Source organism: Xiphophorus hellerii, chromosome 13, assembly GCF_003331165.1.
Source record: "Xiphophorus hellerii strain 12219 chromosome 13, Xiphophorus_hellerii-4.1, whole genome shotgun sequence".
NCBI lineage: Eukaryota > Metazoa > Chordata > Actinopteri > Cyprinodontiformes > Poeciliidae > Xiphophorus > Xiphophorus hellerii.
Window position 1 is genome coordinate 25831099 of NC_045684.1, and position 20869 is coordinate 25851967.

A 20869-nucleotide genomic window follows, 5' to 3' on the forward strand; every position below is an offset into this window, starting at 1 on the left:
TCTATTTAATTTTCTTGTGTCTTTTCTAAAAAAGCGTAAAATGTGCAAATGCTCTAATTGGGAACAATTCACACTTTTCTCATAAAATATTCTTGATGCAAAGGTGTTTGAAAGAGATGTTTTTTATATGGTAAAATCCACAATCAGACCAGAAATAAAGCATGCATTACACAGATTTTCTCAATAATTAAGTTTGTTAATTCAAAGGTAAACATCTATTAAAATACCTAGATACAGCATTCGGTAAGCAATCAGCTGCTTATATATATATATATACACTAAAAGTATCGCGACTTTGTAAGCGAAACTCAAACAAAACACAGCCTAGCTACTTAAAAACTGGTTGCCACGCTTTAACAAGAAAGCCTCCCGTACCAATATGGCGAATGCATCGACACATTGCTCCAAGGCGACATCTATGTATATGTGTCTATTTTCTTTTTATCGTGTTACGTAAAATGTTATAGACCAGGAAGCATTTACCAGTTTTGCCGATTGGATTGGAAGCTATAGTTAAGTGGGTGGGACACTTGATTTTCGTTGGCCGGTGTGTTTATTTTGCTTTATGTTATTGGTTGTTAGCGTAAATTGGGTGGTTCTGTTTGGTGACAGTTTATAAGGTTCTGTACGACGCCTGGCAGCAGAACATATTTTTAATCTCTCCTCATATGTGCTAATTTTCAACAATCTAATAAGCAAAAGAAGCATTAGGTATGTTGTTTTTCTTACCTATTTATGAGCAGAGCTTTTTATTCCTATTCGACCAACGACTGTAAACAACCGTACATGACGGTCTTGAAGCGGTTAGCTAAGCAGCTAACAGCTTTATATCTCGTTTTAACATTCCGTTAACAGGACGTCAACTCAGCTAACTATGTCATTAGAAACTATATTAATGTGTAAGGTGCTACATTTACTAATTTCATTAGTAGAACTGATTAAAACAACGGTGAACCTATTGCATTGGCGGTTATTATTATTTTTATCTTTATAGATAATAAGAGGACCTTGAAACAACAGAACTTGAAGCTTTAGAGCTTCAGGTTCTAAAACTTGAAGCTCTAAACTCACACAGACCTGTGTGGAAGCGTCTGCCCTGTTTCCCAAAAGGATAGCAACATGTTAGCAGTGTAACTCTCACATTCCCAACACTTTGAGTAGCATTGTGTTAATCCTGGAAAAGTCATATTACTTGGCTTGTGACAGTTTTCGTTCTTCCACTCTTTTTTGCAGTCATATATTAAGTTTGAGGAAACAGTCTGTCTCAAACATGTCTTACGGAAAAGCAGAATTTCGCCCTGTTGCAAGAGACTTCAGCACTCTCATTCAGACATGCAGCTCAAACATCCAGAAGATCACACAAAACAGTAAGCGTTTTTCTTTCCTTGGTCTTGCTGTAATGCACATGTCAAACTCGAGGCCCGTGGGCCAAATCCGGCCCACCATAGGGCTTTATGTGGCCCTCTAGATTCTAGACTAAACATTAAGTGTGCTTAAATAGTATGTTGTCAATCAAATCAATGCCGTTTTTATCTGCTTGCTCCTGCCCCTGACATAGCTCAGTCCTGGAGGAACTGATCTATATCAATCAGGCCCTTCGGTTTCTTGAGAATTATTGTAGAAATTCACGCAAAATCAACAAATTGCACTAACAATTAGGAGTTTATTGCATATTTTTCTCAAAGATTGCACTGTACATACTATGTATGTACAGTACAGACCAAAAGTTTGGACACACCTTCTAGTTCAATGGGTTTTCTTTATTTTCATGACTATTTATAAGGCAAGAAATCCCACTTATTAATCTGACAGGGCACACCTATGAAGTGAAAACCATTTCAGGTGACTATGTACCTCTTGAAGCTCATCAAGAAAATGCAGAGTGTGTGCAAAGCAGTAATCGCAGCAAAAGGTTGCTACTTTGAAGAAACTAGAATATAAGGGGTATTTTCAGTTGTTTTACTTTTTTTTGTTTTGTGCATATTTCCACATGTGTTATTCATAGTTTTGATGCCTTCAGTGTGAATCTACAATGTCAATAGTCATGAAAATAAAGGAAACTCATTGAATTAAAAGGTGTGTCCAAATGTTTGGTCTGTACTGTGTATATATATATTAATGGAACGTTTGCACACTTATGTTCTGAATATAATCTTTCCCTGTCAAGTTATTTCTGTTATCTGCAGGTCTGGGACTATGTTAGGAAAAATTTATCAAATTTTGGAGCTTTAACCAAGCACAAAACCCTGGAGGCAATAAATAAATTTGATCCTATCAATCAAGGGGCAGTGTCGTACTTTTATAAGATCTTTAATAGTATGCCTGTAGACACAACCAGAATGAAGATGGCATGGGACGAAGAGTTAGAGCAGCAGCTACCTGATGAAGTGTGGGAGGAGGGTTTGAAAAGTATACAAGACTGTTCAGTCAATGCCAGACGCAATCTTATCCAGTTCAAAACAATACATAGACTACACTACTGGAGGGAGAAGCTGAGCACTTTCTTTACAAGTGTGTCTCCAATTTGTAATCGTGCCAGACTGCTATTGGTAATTTGACACACTCCTTCTGGTCGTGTGTTCAGCTTCACTCATTTTGGAAGAAAATCTTTCACTTTTTTTCAACATTTGTTTTTTGGAAAACAATGGGACCCAGAACCACTTATTGCCATTATTGGAGCCTCCAGTGCTTTGCGATTAGCCACTAAAAGTGAGAAAATTCCTGTTTTGTTTGGCATGGTGATTGCTAAAAGGTTGATTTTGAGGTTTTGGAAGAAGGACTCTGTGTCCACATTTGATCTGTGCAAATCTGGAAATACTAAGATATTACAATGAAGATAGAGTCAATGTGTTTGAGAAGATATGGAACACTAGACTAAAATTTCTTCAATGAAAGACTGCAAATAACAGACCTGCCACTGCTTAGTTGTTTGTGTAACTGTTTTTTTTCTTGTATATTTGTGAAAAGATTTGGATCAATTTGGTGTATTTATCTCCTGTTGTTTTGACTGTGTACTGTAATTGTTTTATGATGTGCCAATTTTGTGTGGGTAAGGTATGGGTGGGAATTTGACCTGTTATGTTAATGAATATTAAATATAAAATAAAAAAGTTAATTAAAAAAATAAAATAATAAACTTTAGTGGGTAGACTGCTTGGATATGAGTTTTTTTTAGAACATGTTGAGATCTTAGGGATCCCTCTGGGGCAGTCTTTCTCAAACTGTGGTCCCTGGATCACTGGTGGTCACTGGTGGTCCTCAGTCATCTGTGAGGTACTGCATGTAAATGAACATTTGCTGTGACGTGAGCTCAAAGTGCAACACTACAGCTAGCTTACCAAAGGATGGTGTTAAAAATAACGATGGAAAACTTGCTTAAAACCAAGTCACTCAAAAGAAAAGCTGCAGATACCAGAGGACTAAGGACATCTGTAGTCCTCTGGTATCTGTAGTCCTACAGAGGACTACAGATGTCCAGAAATGTGTTTATTCTTAACTTTGGTACCGAAAACCTGTTTGAAAATATATCCGTTATGCATGTTCATGTTTATTTGTATAATGTGGAGATGGGACTGCACATAAAAACAGCTCTTTGTTAACCATTCAGACAACTAACACAAAAAATACATAACCAAAACTGATAGGTGGCCATATTTCCCTATGGAAATAACTCAAAATAGTCCAAATAGTTTGGATGTATTAGAAAACTCAGCAGTCACGGGATGGAAGAGGTAGGTTCCTACTAATTTCATTGTTTGTCCCTTAAATTTAGCAGAGAGCTGCTGCTCTCGTCATGCAGGGCTGGCCCAGGGATGTTTGGGGTCTTGAGTAGAATTTGAGTTAGGTGCCCCTCTTCCTGGCAAGAACACCACTAACAGTATTTTCATATAGATTTAGTGGAATCTGGGAGAGGGGCCTAAGTTTAATTGTCTGAGCTTAAAAGCCATCACTGATCATTGCAATTTACTGAGATTATGTATTTGTGAACAAACCGAGCTCAAACACAAAGATTAAACTCATAGCATCAGATTCTAGCTATGGTAACATAACAATGTAACTATGAAGAATGTTCTTTTACGAAGTGAACTTGCCAGCTCCTATAAATCATAAACTAAATATTAAACAATTTGAAATCTTTTAATTTATCTATGCTGAAACCATTAAATCAAATTTTTGTCATTCTCAATAAATGCAATAAATAAATGTTAAAATTCTAGACCTTCCTCAGCCTGGTAATGAGGAAGATCTAGGCACAAATAAACTAAATGTTGGCATTTAGTTTATTTGTGCCTTGAGTAGCTATAAATGTGACTAGCATTACACAGTGTTTTAAGTTCCTGATTACTTAGTTGGGATATAATGGAAGTACAAAAAGTTTATTTATTTTAATCGTATTTTTTGTTTCCTGTTTTTAAGACTTTATAATTCTGTGTTAAAGTATTGTCAACAAGGTCTTTCAGTAATATATAATTACCCAGTAGTCTTGAGACTGTACTGCCCTGACTGGGAGACTCGGATACTCAGATGGGCTCTAATAGAAAATCCTTCCTCCTGGCCTGCGCCACCTCACCAGTTGAAATTAGAACTTATTGTCTGTCACTGTACACATCTACAATGAGATTAAAGCTAGCTCCAAAACTATGCAAACAATGTACTGTTTTCACTGCACATTGTAAATATCACCATATATATGGTGAAATTTATGTTTCTTAAATCAATTACATTTATATATACACATATAACCACCATATAAGTAGTGCATGTGAGAGTTCGCAATGTTAATTGCCTTTAGGAAGAAGCTGTTTTTGAGTCTGTTTGTCTTTGTGTTGATAGCGACTCTCTGAGGGTAGCAGGTCAAACAGGTTGAAGTCAGGGTGGGAGCTGTTCTTGGGGCTTTGACTCTACGGAGGCAGCGGGAGGTGTAAATGTCCATCAGAGAAGGGCGAGGGCAGCCAATGATCTTCTTAGCTGCCGTTATGATCTTCTGGAGCAGTGGTTCTCAACCTTTTTTGGGCCAACGTGCCCCTATCCATTATCCAGATCCCTTACCCCCCACCCCATCACAGAAGATGTAGGCTACTTGCACTGATTATTATTTATTATTATGCCTGAGCAGTTAAGCGCTGCAAAGGTCTATTGTAATTATAGTGTTTATTATTATGCCGATTATTCTTATGCTTCCGTCAAATGAATTGGGGGCTTTATCATATTCAAAAACTCTATTCTTGACTCAAAATTGTCCCCCAAGTAAAATATTCGGATTCCAGTTGAATCACAAGTGGCTGTGGCCAAACTGCTCTATAGCGCCCCCTAAAGTGAGATAGAAGAAACTGTAGATCGTAGAGATCTGAAACTTGGTACGTAGGTAGATCCCCCCCAAATCAAGAAAAAAAGTCTGGGCGCCGAAGTTGGCGTACTCGCCAAAGAAAATGAAACCCTATAACTTCTGCATAAAAAGGTCAATTAGCACCAAACTGGGCATGAGTGATGCCTGACGATCCTATGGCATCATAGTCTGACGTCATTTAAGCCCCGCACCCTCAGAACAGGAAGTGACTTTTTTTACTTGGAAAGCTCCATCTCTGACCCCGTTGATCTAATTAACATGACCTTGTGTCAGAACACAGATAACTAGTTGGTCTCACTTGCTTTAAAGCACAAAGAAATTTTGGTGAAGGGGGTGGGCGTGGGGAAGTCACAGATGACGCCGTTGCCATACGTTTGGCTTTAAAGTCCATTTTCTTTTTTTTTATAGACGTCGTATCTGATCAAACTCGTCCTACTGTTTTTGAGATGCAGACTTCAGAATCACTCAGCAGAGTCTTGAGGCATTGAAGGTCAAAAGTTATTAAATGAGTTTTCGTACGTCAAAGCATATGGGTGTGGCAAAGGCTGCTTTCACACTACAGCCTGAAGTGACCCATTTCCGATTTTTTTGCCAAATCGGATTTTTGTTGCCCGTGCCGTTCACACTGCCACACATATGCGACCTGTATGTGTTCTGCAGTCTGAACGGGCAAACTACCTGAAAGTGTCCCGCATGCGCAGTAGAGAGCTCAATAGTGTCAGCGTTCTATGTGTTCTGCCAACCGCCATAAAAAGAAGTAGTGCTCAATGTTTGCAGAAGTAAACATGGTTGCTAACAGTGGAATATAGCTTACATATTTGAAGTTGTTGTCCAGCTGGAGCCAGCATATTAACGACATAATCCTCATTACAGTCCATTGGGGTTGTTGTTATTCTTCCCGCTTGCTCTTATCAGGACGCAGAATAGTGAGATTTGCTGAGTATCAGTAACATTCAGTTCAGATGAATGCGACCTGGACATTAGGTCGCATTTGAATCGGATACGTATTGGATATGCAAGTGGCCAGGGTCGCATTAGAAAAGAATCTAATCTGTGCTGTTCAGACTGTCTTGAAAAGATCAGATACAGGTTGCCTTACGTCAAAAAAATTGGAATTGGGTCACTTCAGCCTACAGTATGAACGCAGCCTACGTATCAAACATTGACAATTTGCTAAGAAACATTAAAGTGCAATAACTTCCACACACAAGATCAGACCTGCATCAGACTTTCTATTTCTCATTACAGACCGGCCCTCAATACAATTGCATGATATCACCTTAGCCCCACCCACTTCCAACAGGAAGTCACCTATATTTTCTGCTGCATGTCTTACTTTTACTCTTTCATTCATATAGGCTTAAACCTGTGCCAAATGACATAAAATGACACTGGCTTAACCATGTGGAATGGCCAAATGGCAAATTTCAATCCCTCGCCACTTTCATATGGTCGTCTCTAAATCATACATGCATCATCTAATTTGCACCAAACGTTTTATGATTGACTTTTGTGAACCTCTAAAGAGCCCAATAGCATTAAATTGTAATTTGACTCCATTTCACCTCCAAGGTTATTCCATCAGATACAGCAGCTGATCTGCACCAGATTTTCCGCGTATCGTCACATCTCCTTCTTTGCTCCACTTTATATCCCGGTTTTCTTGTTTCTGAGTTTTGTGTAACGTACACGTCCCTTTTTTCTCTCTTTTTTTACTCCCTGCGGAGCTGTCAGGGACTGTATAGATAAGAAAAGGAAGACTGATGTAAAACCTGTTACCACAACGAAAACAGTCCCGGTATGCTGATAAGTAAAATTTATAAGTGTTGATAGTATCGTTGCATAACAAACCGCTGCTGGTGTTAACTCTGTAAAATGAGCGCTCTCTATCATGCATGGAAGGATTTCTTTATTTAAATGGGTTAATCCTTCTGAGGGATACACAGTGAAGGTACTGTAATTTTAGGAATTACATATTTACAAGAGCGATATTCCGTTGTTGGCCTTCCCTGGACGCGATCAGCATCCAGACTGACATTAAAACACTTTTCAATTTAAGTTGCTGCTTTGACACGACTACAGCACTGCCAAAGCATTTGAAAACCACCTGTGAACTGACAAGTGAGTCACAGCGAGGCCATGAGCCAGTGTAACATTGAAGTGATGCAGTCATGCTACCAGTGTAAGGAGCACAGAGCTGTGCCAAGAAGTTTACAAAAAAAATTAAGAAAAGAGCTACTATAGATACAGTTGAAGCAATGCATGTTTTAATGTTACACTCCACAGTAGCTAAAAGTCTAAATTGGCATTGATGTGCATCTAAGGTGTAAAGTTTACCTTCAAGCAAGTGCTCCACAAATGAATCGCAACACCCCCATTTTGTAAATACAGTACCTTGCAAAAGTATTCAGGCCCCCTTGAACTTTTCATCTTCCCTTTCCCTGCTGAAGAAAAGCAGGCCCAAACCATGATGCTGCCACTACCATGTTTGACAGTGGGGATGGTGTGTACAGGGTGATGAGCTGTGTTGCTTTTACACCAAACATATCATTTTGCATTGTGGCCAAAAAGTTTGATTTTGGTTTCATCTGACCAGCACACCTTCTTCCACATGTTTGGTGTGTTTCCCAGGTGGCTTGTTGCAAACTTTATACGAGACTTTTTATGGATATCTTTGAGAAATGTCTTTCTTCTTGCCGCTATTCCATTAAGGCCAGATTTCTACAGTGTACGATTGATTGTTGTCCTATGGACAGACTCTCCCACCTCAGCTGTAGAGCTCTGCAGTTCATCCAGAGTGATCATGGGCCTCCTGGCTGCATGTCTGATCAGTCTCCTTGTTAGATGAAAGTTTAGAGGGACGGCCAGGTCTTGGTTGATTTGCCTCATATTGAAATGGAAGGAGTGTCAGACGGTAGTATGATACTCCTTCCAATTCAAAATGATCGCTTGCACAGTGCTCCTTGAGATGTTTAAAGCTTGGGAAATCTTTTTGTATCCAAATCCGGCTTTAAACTTCTCCACAACAGTATCTCAGACCTACCTGGTGTGTTCCTTGGTCTTTATAATGCTCTCTGCACTGTAAACACAACCCTGAGACTATCACAGAGCATGTGCATTTATACGGGGACTAGATTACACACAGGTGGATTCTATTTATCATAGAATCCACTATTCTATGATAAATAGAAGACCCCAGTTTGACCCTCACAAACTGGGGTCTGCTGTGAGGAAATCCAGCAGCCAGTTACAAAGGACAGTGTTGAGCCCAAGGGGAGCTGGTTTGCTCACCAGGTGCTGGGGGATGATTGTGTTGAATGCTGAGCTAAAGTCCAGAAATGACATTTGCACATGAATATTCTTATTCTCCAGGTGTTTCAGGCTCATAGGGAGCTATGATGCTCAGTGTGCAGGTGGAGGAGAGATGAGGGCCAAGTCTCACAGTCTGGGGTTGGTTTGTGAGGAAGTCCTTTATCCAGGAATAAGGACTGGATATTCCTGTCCTTATTCCTAGATTCCTTCTCTCACCTTATAAACATGTATATTTATCTTGGCACATGTGCCATTACCTAGGGACATGTGAGATACAGAGTCCACCCCCTCTGCTTTTACCGGAATCTGGAGTTCTGTCCCAATAAAGCAGAAATCGACCTGCCAGTTTCACGCTGGCATTGGGTATTCCTGGGTGAAGCCACTTCTGAGGATAATCAGAACAGTCCCAAACATAGCAATAATTAGAATGCCATAGTTGGAATGGCACTTGGCTTTTCCTTCCAAATTTGTGTCATTTTATTTTATATACATATTTAAAGGTTTGATTCTTTTCTTTTACTCTACTGCCCTTTGTCATCCATAGACACTGAAGAGTACTGCTTTTATTTAAATATGCTAATCTTTGTTTCTATTTTTTCATCATAGCTGCTCAGATCAAGACCATGGTGAACCAATTGGGGACCAAACAGGACACCAGTGAACTTCAAGATCGTCTGTATGTACAACCTATGTATACATATAAGTTTGTGTGTGTGTGTGTATATGTATATATATATATATATATATATATATATATATATACTGTATATGTACAGACCAAAAGTTTGGACACAACTGTGTGTCCAAACTTTTGGTCTGTACTCAGTTCAGACCAAAAGTTTGGACACACCTTCTCATTGAATTCAATGAGAAAGTGTGTCCAAACTTTTGGTCTGTACTGTATATATATATATACAGTATATATGCTTGCAAATATTACCAAACCGCTACATTCTCTTCCTTCCCTCCCACCTGTTTTCCTCTGATTTTTGCAACACTGGTATAATTCTTTCTTCTAAGATAATGCATATCCACCAACAACTTTTATCCACTGTTGCCTTAGTATTGTGTTCCAGTTTCAGTTGTCCCTACTAATTCATTTTCAGTCTTCAGCCTCCCCTCAGTCAATGACATCACCAAATTAATTCAAAAACCAAAATCTTCAACCTGTCATTTAGATCATCTTCCAACTGTTCTTGTTAAAGTTACCCTTCCCTCTCTGTCCCCTATCATCACCAAAATATGCATTCTTCACTTACTAATGGTGTTGTTCCCCTGGCCCTCAAAACAGCTGCTAAAAAAAATCTGGTTTAGATCCCAATAACCTCAATAATTTTTGTCCTATCAAATCTTCCATTCATTTCTAAAATTCTTGAAAAAACAGTTGCTGTTCAACTTCATTCTCATCTATCCAGCAATAATTTATATGAACAATTCCAATCTGGTTTCTGTCCACTTCACAGTACTGAAACAGCACTTCTTAAAATTACTAATGATCTACTTCTTGCTGTTTACTCTGGTTTATTACCCATATTCCTTCTGCTTGATCTAACTGTGGCCTTTGTTACAATTTCACATAACATCCTCCTTGACAGGGCCCCTTGGCCAACAGGCCAGGGGCCCTTGTTGCTGGCCAACAGGGGCCCTTTTTTGTTCATAGAAATAAAATAAAAAAATGGGGCCTTGTCAATTACAAAATTAATTATATTGTGTTTTCTAAAATTGTTTTTAGCAGCTTCAGATTCTTCATATAACAAGAATCTGAAGCTGGTGAAGAATGCTCAAGATGGTGATACACGGTTGGTTGGGCTCCGTGTTTGCCTCCCACGATTTTAACTTTAAAGCCTTTTCACCCAGTATAATCCTAACTTAGGATTCATTTGACGGATCGACGCAGCAACAATGCAAAGACAACTTATCTGACGGATTGATGGAGCAACAATTCAAAGATACAAGCCAACAATGGAATTCCTGTAATCTCTACCAGGCAAGCCTACCACCGCACGTGGTAGGCTTGCCTCGAACAGACAAGGAAAGCGGCCTCACTTTCTGAAAATCTTTCTGGCTCGACTGTTTCTAACTTGGATTTTTTATGTTTAAGTGAAATTTGGCTAACTGATAATATTTCAACTAATATGATTGATGTACCTTGAGTTGTAGGCCGAGGAGGGGGAGTGTTAATTTATATAAAAAAGTTATCCAATGTCAATGAGATATTTATAGATGAGCATGCATCAATAGAAGAACAGAAAGAGAAAGAGGCCAGAAGAAACGATAAAGTCGATAATTAAAATGAGGTCGATAGTTTTAATTTATTTTGCAATTAATTGATTTATTGTTTATCGCGACAGGCCTAGGCAGTAACAGAACACAAAAGATGCAAATAAGGAGCAGATTTAGAAGTACACAGAAAACTACAGAATTTAAGAACTGTGAATTGTTCTGAAATAAAGGAGAGAAGTTCAAATACATTCTGAGAGTGGACCTCCTTCATAAAGGAGAAGATATCGAGAGATTTCAAAAGAAAATATACACAGGAGACTGTGGATTATATAGGAAATAGCCCCTCCTTCATTTCCGGAGAGCAATAGTTCTAATCGGTCTGTTGTGTCTGTTGTGTGGTCCGCCCCTGACCCCTTTCGTTTGATGCAGCACCTAGTGCTCTAGGCTTAACTCGTTAAAGGAGCCAGCATGACAGTTTTTAGGCAGCCTTCTCCTGACTCTGCGTTGTTTCTTTAATTTGACCACCACTGAGCAATACTCAGTCTTCATACCTTTCCATGTGCATTGAAAAGCTAATCTTAACTGTGTATTAAGAAGTGAAGTCTAAAGCTCAGTTTACTGAAACTGTTCCTCTTTTTACAGGCAGCAAATACAGCACTATACCAACCAGCTTGCTAAAGAAACCAACAGGCATCTTAAAGAGTTGGGCTCAGTCCCTTTGGCATCATCACCCTCAGAACAAGTGAGTGTCAATGTGTATTTATTAATGCATCAAACTCGTCTTTAAAGCTGATTAAATTTTTTTCCCCCAATAAAACTCAGTTGGAAAATGCTGATATCACCTATCAGCATGAGAACCCTCTGAGAACAAGAAGTTGAATATCTGACTCTTATATTTTTCAAATTGTTTTGTTTACCTCCTTAACCTAATCAACATGAAACAATGCCCAGTGCCAGAAGACAAGTTGGAATAAGTCTCAGAGTCTCCAGTACCGAGACTTCTGGGCTGATACTGTGGTTGTGGTAATAATCAGGACCGGCCTAAGCCTCCATGCTGCCACAAGTGAAATTTGGTTTTGGGGCTCTCTAGTTCTGCTAACAATGTGGACTGGCTGAAATCAGCAGTCTCATCATTAGATCATTCACACACCTGCTATAAACTTATTGCATCTCTGGCAGTGCTGTTTACATTATATACATGTATAATAAGATACATTTATTGGCCAACTGATTTATCAACCAGTTGATTTCTGGGCGCCGATTTCCTTAATTTTGGGAGATCGTGATCTGCTGATACTTACATATGAAGCTGATCTTATCCCCTAATCATATCTTCGTCAACAAAGGTTTAAAAATCAGCCTCTCTCCTCTTCTGCTCTACAGCGAAAGGTTTGACTGACAGACCGTCCCACCAGGTCAGGTCTGAACGTTTACAGTTAACAGTATTCACCCCACTGTTGCCAACTCAGTGACTTTCTTGCTATATTTAGTGAAATTTCAGACAAAAAAAAAAATTCATATCAGCCAAAATCAAAATGGGCAGGTCAGGCTTTTTAAAGATCGATAACCAGGGATCGGCCAGAAAACTGAAATTGGTGCAGCTCTACACACATATTCATAACATTCTTTGATTAAATACATTTCTCTTAAGCATTACTCCAGTAGCTAAAAATGTAATTTATACCAGGTGAGTCTTTCTCCCCTGAGACTGTGGATTGGTACTGGACTGATCCTGAGCCTTCAAATGATTTTCACATAACTTAGAAGTTGATGTAAAAATAATGTTTGGTTTAGCCACAAAATGATTATGCTCATCAGCAAACAACATATCCCAAACTACAGCATAGAGTAGCTCATCAATGTAACAGCTATGTAGCCTGATGTAAAAACATTTTGCTAGACAATGTCAAACATTGAGAAATTTTAATTATTGTTATCAAACTTTATCAAACATGCCGTTTTGAAGCCAAAATTACCTCAGAAATATACAGAGCCAAGCAGAAGAATCAATTCATTTCAAGTTAAAACTGAGCTTCACATAAACACAAAGACCCGAGCATAAATGTTTGGCTGTTGAACTGGACCGTTCCAGGTTGCTATCAAGCTATAGCTTTATAAATCTTTTACATTACATTACCAAGGCACATTAAAACCTTTATCTCGGCTATTTTCTATTCTTCCTTTTTCTTTTCTCCCTCCCTGAAGGATAAGTCCTTTTTTTCTGACTGGAGGTTTGGACGTTTGGATGCACTCTGCAATTGCTCAGCAGCTCATGTTACCTGCGAAGTGTGTGGTACCTACCGCGGCCACCAGGGGTCCCCGAGAGCAACCGACCAACCCGGGACCACATACATAAACTTTATCAGTACAGACAGAGCCGGGCGCTGAGTAGCGTGTTGAGATGGAAAAGCCGCCCAAAATTCTTTGTCCACAAATATAAATCATTCATCAGCACGTCAAAATGCATCAACACAACGAATATAATATGGCATTTAAAAATCAAGCACTTGTCAGAGTTTGACTATATTGAGGCTCAATGCAGCAAAACAATGACTTCCGGAGCGAACAGATAACAGGTTAAGCAGCGCATCACTACCAACACTCACCCGGATTAGCAGCACGGTTAGAAAGCTAAACAAATAATCCGAAAAATAATTCAAGTCTTCGAGCTGGCGGTGTAAGACACTGGGATCTGCTCTCGCTCTTGGACCGCCACTACTGGTAGTAATATTTCACAGACTTAGCGCTGCTCTACCTCCACCAGACGTGACCTCTCACACCGAACATCTGCTCAAAGCTGCAGCATGTAACTTAAAAAAAAAAGAAAAAAGATTTTAGATATGTATTAAAATATGTCTGTCTAAATTAGGTGAATTTATTGCCAGATAATTTTTCCATTTTGCCAGATAACATAATATCATTTATACCTAAACCGAAAAATTAACAGCCATTCCAGCTGATCAGCAAAGATCGGTGATCGACAGAGATCGGCATCATGAATGATCAGTATCGGAAACCTTAATGAAGCATCCCTACTAAATATAGAAAAAATATGTTGACATACTTGTCCGCATATTTGAATGTGATAATCGAGAAATACTGGCTAATTATGATTTTTGGCCAGTTAAATGGTTTATTGGTACATACATGCAGTTTGACTTTGGCTCAGTAAGCTTTGTGTGTACTTAAAAGAAATAAAAAGAGAAATAAATGTTGGTTGTCTAAATGTGGGATTGCCCTAATTTTGGGGTTTGGATAGGTTTAATTGTGAAAAAAAATCTGAAAACATTACGAAGCATTAAAGAAGCTGAGCTGAAAATCATAATGTGAAAAAAGGTTGTTTGATAGTTGAAGCCTAAACTGAAAATGTTTATCCTGTTGATTTATGTGGGATTCATATAAAACCTCTTGTACACTGTGATTTTTTTTAACCCATTGTTTCTAACTACATTTACTGTCTGTTGTATGCCACCCAGAGACAACAGAGGATCCAAAGGGACCGGCTTATGAATGACTTTTCCGCAGCGCTCAATAACTTCCAAGCTGTCCAGCGACGTGCAGCAGAAAAAGAGAGGGAATCAATAGCAAGAGCAAGGGCTGGTTCCTATCTATCAGTAAGTAAGCTATAGAGGTGACTTCACAAATTTCAGATTGTTAAATAGGAGTTAAACTCTACAACATACAATTATAACAAGTAATTTTAAATGAGCACTGTAACCTATAATAATAAAATGCCAGTATACTTTATATATTTTGTAGTTGCCAGGGTTTCCCCTAGCGGGGTGCCAGGGTTTACTTGTCCCCTCCTGCCAAGCTTGATTTTACTTCAAATAGTTTTTTATCCTTTTTCCCTTTTATTCATTAAACATTGTCCCCACCATTCTCTGTGGGTTGTAGTGTTTCGCCTATTACATCTGTGGTGAGCATTAAGGGCAGTTGGAGTTCAACCAGCTGGTCAAATGTTATTGAAATGCACAGCATAAATGCACAATATTGAAATACAGTCTCCTGTCATTGTGACAATGATACCAAACATTGTCACAATTATATTGTCATCACAATGATATTGCAATGACAATTATGATTCAATATGTTGTGCATCTCTGGTTTTAATTAAGTTTGCATTGAGAATGTGTTTAATAATGTACCTACACATTAGATTAAGTCCTAATCATCGGTTCATTTAAAGAATCTATATAACTATGGAGTCATTTATCTAGCTAATTATTCTTTTTATTTTTTGCTGTATCTCATTGCCAAAATATTGCTACTGTTGCTTAAGTGGCATTTGACTTTGGCTATGTTACTATTTAGATAAAGCTGTTTTAACAATTTTCTTTCAGAATGAAGACAGTTTTCGGGATGAAAAGCTTGTCTCCTTTGATAAGTAAGTAATTCATTCTTATAGGTTTACTCTGGAAGTACAAATAATATAACATTTTGCAGGATTTATTGAAATTTAGTGTCAATTTAAATAGAAAATGAATCTAGATTATAGTAAAGTAAGTACGTATAATTGAATAGATTCATGTGAAATGTAAGTAAATTAAAAAAAAGATTGTATTAATTAAATACCAAGCATAAAAAATTGTAAAATATACACAATGAATTAAAAGGGAAAGTATTTAAAACAAAGATTTCAAAATGTTTTTTTTCCTTTGACAATTTAATAATTGAAGGTATACATCATTCATTTCTGTTGAAAACGTAGATAAGATTTTCTTTCAGAATTGATACATATTTCACATTTTTATTATCTTTCAGAAGAAGACGGTTTTATTTCGTGTAATAAGTAAAGTTTCTGCTAGCATATTTTAGGATTGACTGTAGATTAAACATCCAAATGAGTTTTCATAAAAGTATATTTTCATTTTATTGCTCACAAAGAGCAATAAAATATTTATCATTAGGAAATTAGATTTTAGTTATTATTTCACCTCTAAACATGTGTGTTTGAGAAGCCAAGAGGACCTTGGTCCAATTACCACCCAGACAGAAGAAATGGCCATTACAGAGGAAGATCTGGAGCTCATCAAGGAGAGAGAAACCAATATCAGACAGCTTGAGGTGAGCACTTGCTTACTGTTGTTTGATATACAATTTCTATATCAACGTATGGGCCCATTTACGTAAATGTTTATTTGTGTATGTTTCGTATGTTTGTATGTTTTTGAAGTATTTCTGTTAGAATGTAATGTATTTTGGCTACCCTAGTGTTTTTTGAAATGTGCTATAGAAATAAAGTTGATTGATTTAATAAATTTGAATATTATAGAAAGTCAATTTATTTCAGGTACTTTATCACTAAGAGAAACAAATTATATAGATTAATTTACACAAAAGTGGATGTTTGAAATTTCTAATTGATAATTTTATGCTTACAGCCAATGAAAACATGATGTTTAAAAATAGAATATAGCAATAATACAGATCTGTAATACAGCCCACTAAGAGAGATCTTTTCTGCCAACAGCCATCACTGTCTACAATAACTCTTTGAAGAATTTGAAATAATATGAGTTACAACTAGGGGTTGAACAGCTTCATATTTTTTAGGTTGACTACAACATGATAAAAGTCGAGTCGACGAGTAGTCGCAGTGACGTCATAGTGACGTAAGCGCAAAACGCTTTACAACAACTTAGAGGCTTTATCAGCTATATTCACTGCAAATATTGATTAAGTAAACCCACTTTTACTAAGTCTATTATGCAGAATTAAAAGAACAAGAAACAGATCATTCTTCGTTAGCAGCGTAGAAAAGTCTGAAAAGTTGCTCAAAGTCAAAGACTGGTTTTTTGGAGGGGTTTTTCCAAACACCAGCTGATACTGATGATTTTTTTTTTTGAATACCTTAAACATAGAGCAATAAAAGTGACACTAAAAGAATATGTTGCAGCTTCAGCTTCACTCTAACTCAGATTGTCATACACTTAGCAAACTATCAGATCGAAACCGTTGCATAACGGGGCTGCTGGCGTTGTTGCCTAGGTGATCCCGAAGCACCACGCTCTGGGTTACAGCACCAAAAATGTAACCCTGTCCATGTGAGATGACACCTCACTGCTTTCGAAGACTCTGTGTTGTGATTTCTGTAAGGGTTGTTGTCGGAAAGAAGTTCCACAACCCAAAGAACAAATCTAACACCTTGGTGGCCTCCGCTGACATATTTAAGCCACTGCCCTACATATATTTTACAAAAATAAGTATTTTCCATATTTGTTAAAACTGTCACTGTGTCATGACATTTAAGTATGAGAGAGATTGTCTGTGAAAACATCAAGTTTCCCCACCTCCTCTCTGAACTATTTCCCTCTGCAGAAATGCACTGCTTCGTGTCAAAAACAACTAGTCAGAGCAAGGAGGAGGGTGTTACAACTGTCAATCATCCACATTGTACAAAGTGCTAATGGTGAAGAAACAACTCACCATTCCAGGAAATCCATTTATCCGCCATTATCAGTGGCCATGCTAACTAGCCTTATTATTCGTGGCAGGCTATGTTAATGGTGAACCAGGAGCAGAGAGGAGTGTGTGTACATATGTGAGTCTTTGCTTTACTGTTTTTCAGTCTGATATCATGGACGTAAATCAGATCTTTAAGGACTTGGCAGTTATGATTCATGACCAGGGAGAGATGATTGGTGAGTAACACCGGCAGTCATTCTGTTAATATTCCCCTCTCCTCTAATTCCTTGATCTTGTGTTCAGTTTTACAGTTTTCAACAACCTTTTTGACTTTGAATTGTGGTGGTTGCCCACTGAGATGTCCACTTCTAAAATTACACATAATCCTTTAAAGTAATTATGCTAAATTAGTGACAGAAAACAGTTGTTTTGATTTTACTTGCTTGCTAAATTGTTGCGATTTTTAGAGGAACACTTTAGTAAGTTTTGTATAGCAGGCGGTTTATAATAATAATTATAAAAATAATTCAGAACATTAACATGCATATAGAGAACTAAAAATTGTTTTAAAAAAATGTTAATATGTGTATTGTCCTAAAGTAATTTTTTAATTGTCAGTGTACATTATCAGTTTCAATATTGTTATTGTTTTGTTAAAGTGGAGAGTTCAGAAAATGAGCATGTTTGAGAAATTAAACTTATTTCTGATGTGATATCCTTCCTATGCCTTTTGCAGACAGTATTGAGGCTAATGTGGAAAATGCTGAAGTTCATGTAGAACGAGGAGCAGAACAGCTCCAGAGAGCCTCGTACTACCAGGTGAGTCTTTGTCTTTTTTTGCCACTCTTCTGTAAAATCCTAAACAATAATCAACTCTCTGTTCTCTCTGTCATAGCAAAAATCCAGGAAGAAGATGTGTATTCTTGCCATAGTGTGTTCCATAATACTTATCCTTCTTATCATTATTATTTATTTTGCTTCCAAGTAAGCTGATTTCATTCAAGCAGTGTTTCAGTACTCTATTTGGCACTGCAAAACCCCTTCAATCCTGACCTCACTGACAACCATTCACTTGGCATTATCAGAGCAAGAAAATATGTTCACTGTAAAAATATCTTCAAAGCTTATCAATATGGAGGGCTCAACAACTTAAAAATGTAGTCATCTTGAATCATTAAGTCTGTTGATTTGTAAAGTAGAGGATGAACCTACTTTAACGTTGTTGGGGAGGCTGTGGGGGACTTAGGTAATTTTTGAGAGCAGTCTGCTATATGAAATTCCTTCATTTCCCTTACTTATCTTACTTTATTGCTCTAACACTAGCTGCTGTGTATTTCAGATGTACAAACATTGTAAGGAATAACTGAATTGTCAAGAATTTTTCTTTTAAGTTTTATGTGTTTTGTTCTGTTTATTTGTTGTTCCTTTTTGTAAGTTGATGTTGTGGCATCTGCTGATATAGATGTGAACAGCCGGTCCCATCCTGCTTTGACTCATTAGCCTCATAGGGACACAGTAGTACGGTTGTGAGGTGGTGATACATGTTGAAAATGCTAAACACAATTTTAGCATAAATATTCCGTTCAGAATATGAAGGTTGATGTAAACTCTTAAATGGAAAACTACTCTTTATATGACATATTTTAAGTTGATTTCTATACTCCTGACATAATGCATAATAAATATCTTAAGCACGGGTATGATTGATGGTTGACTCTTCAATAAATAAATGTTAATTTTATCCTTCATTGATAATTCTCAGATATTAAGAATATTATTTTAACTTGTAATGCAAGTTAAAATAAGATTAAATCTGACAGTTGTCTAAGTATGTGTTACATATTTTATTTAATTATTTTAACTACAGGTAACACTTACATATACCCAATACCTGTGGGTGTAATATACTGGATTTGTAATCCATGTAAGTCTTTTTGTGTGTAACTTTGGATAGTTGTGTCTGTGAAACATGATTTGTAAACCATAACAAAACATGTTGTGCATAACTCCAGGTACTTGTAAATATGTGGTCAAATGCACACACAAATATTAAGAAATTATGAATACAAAATGAAAGTACACAAACACAATTACAATTCCCACATACATTAAATTTCAACACAGATTTTTTAACTTCAGTCTCACAAGTCTAATAATTACAAATTCAAACCTACAAACGGGACCTGAGTACAAATATGACACATAGACAAAACTGCATTCACTCACACACACATCAGGTTACCAGTGCACAAGGGTTTTTGACACTCCTTTCACGCTTCCAGGGAGCCTCACATTCATGTGAAAGTGGTGCATTTAAATGCTGGTGGAAAGCTGGGTCATCTGAATTTTGTTCAGAATGTATTTGTTTTATCCTCTGAACGTTTGTCACTGTACTTTTGCCGAAGTGGCAAAGATGTTATTTCGGTGAAAAATGGAATACCTCAGCACTCCTTTTCAATACTTGAAAATAGTTTTTAGGCATATTCATTTTTGAGTCATGAAGATGTGATTACATGGTTTTAAAAAATGACCACTATTTGGTGGACTGGTTCATTGGCTGGAAAAAACAGGCCGTCAAACCAAGAGGAAAGTCCCGGTGCTCTTCCCTTAGAAGTAAGTAGAAGTTAACCCTGCTCCCTTTTCCCTCCGATTATAACATCTAGCAATTTTAAATAATTCCATATTGCATTTTATATGTTTGGTAATTTGATACTCTGTCCTTATATTTTTCTGCGAGCGGGAGCTAATGTCCATGTGAGCTGTGCTATTTTAGCTGTTGGTAGCTAAATCCTTGTATTTTTAGTGTCACATTTCAGCACAGTTTAAGAGAGTATCTTCAAACCATGAAAAATTATCTCTATGTTGTGGTTCTTACAGTATCTGTTCTGCCTAACAGGTTCCAGACACCGCAGCTGAAAGGTTTGCTTCGAGACAGAAGGGTACCACTCTTCTCAAACAGAGTGATATACAAGAAAAGACTGGCTTTGTGGATGTCCTGCTAGAAACGGCTTTTCTGCTTCCCTTGCATTCGTTTCTCAATGTGTGGCTCTGTATGGAGTCAGTTGGGATTGTGTGACTTAAAGAATTTCCAAAAGAAGCCTCACCAAGCATGAGCAGTCGACCACTCATATTTAAAACCAGGTCGCACAAAAAACGCTTGGGATGTCAAGCCTAGATTTGGTTTTGGATGAACGGATATTTTTGTGCGGTGCATGGACTTCATTTATAAGTAAAGGTAAGACGGGAATAAAATTTTTTTGTTTAGTTTTTTAATGAAATGTGCGTATTGTGGGCTACAGTTCTATGTGTAAAGAATTCAGAAAAGAAACATAGCCTGCAAACTGCTGTTAGATTAGCTAATAGCAGCCATAGCTAATCTACCACTGCAAGAGACTGAATGTTCTGTTCTTTGTGCAAAATATTTGAGTGTTTATTGATGTAGAATCCTGAAACACAGATTGGCGTTGTTGTCAGTTGCTATGGCAATGAGTCTGCACGTAGCTTCAAGGATTCAAGGACTTTTTTATTGTCATGCCACCTTGATAGTTTGTGGTACGAAATTTGTACTCAGGTCCCGGA

General features: G+C 37.6%; 1 protein-coding gene and 1 long non-coding RNA gene across 2 annotated transcripts in view; both read left to right on the top strand.

Annotated features, from left to right (window-relative positions):
- The window catches only part of LOC116731892 (uncharacterized), a 187411-nt gene that overhangs the window by 88636 nt on the left and 77906 nt on the right, over positions 1-20869 (top strand). The window lies entirely within an intron of this gene.
- Positions 577-19031, top strand: stx12 (syntaxin 12). Its single transcript, XM_032581775.1, has 10 exons — positions 577-711; positions 1234-1367; positions 9266-9335; positions 11525-11624; positions 14359-14496; positions 15226-15269; positions 15844-15949; positions 17454-17526; positions 18027-18109; positions 18186-19031. The coding sequence occupies exons 2-10, from the start codon at positions 1271-1273 to the stop codon at positions 18276-18278; spliced, it is 804 nt and encodes a 267-aa protein (XP_032437666.1). The 5' UTR covers positions 577-711; positions 1234-1270; the 3' UTR covers positions 18279-19031.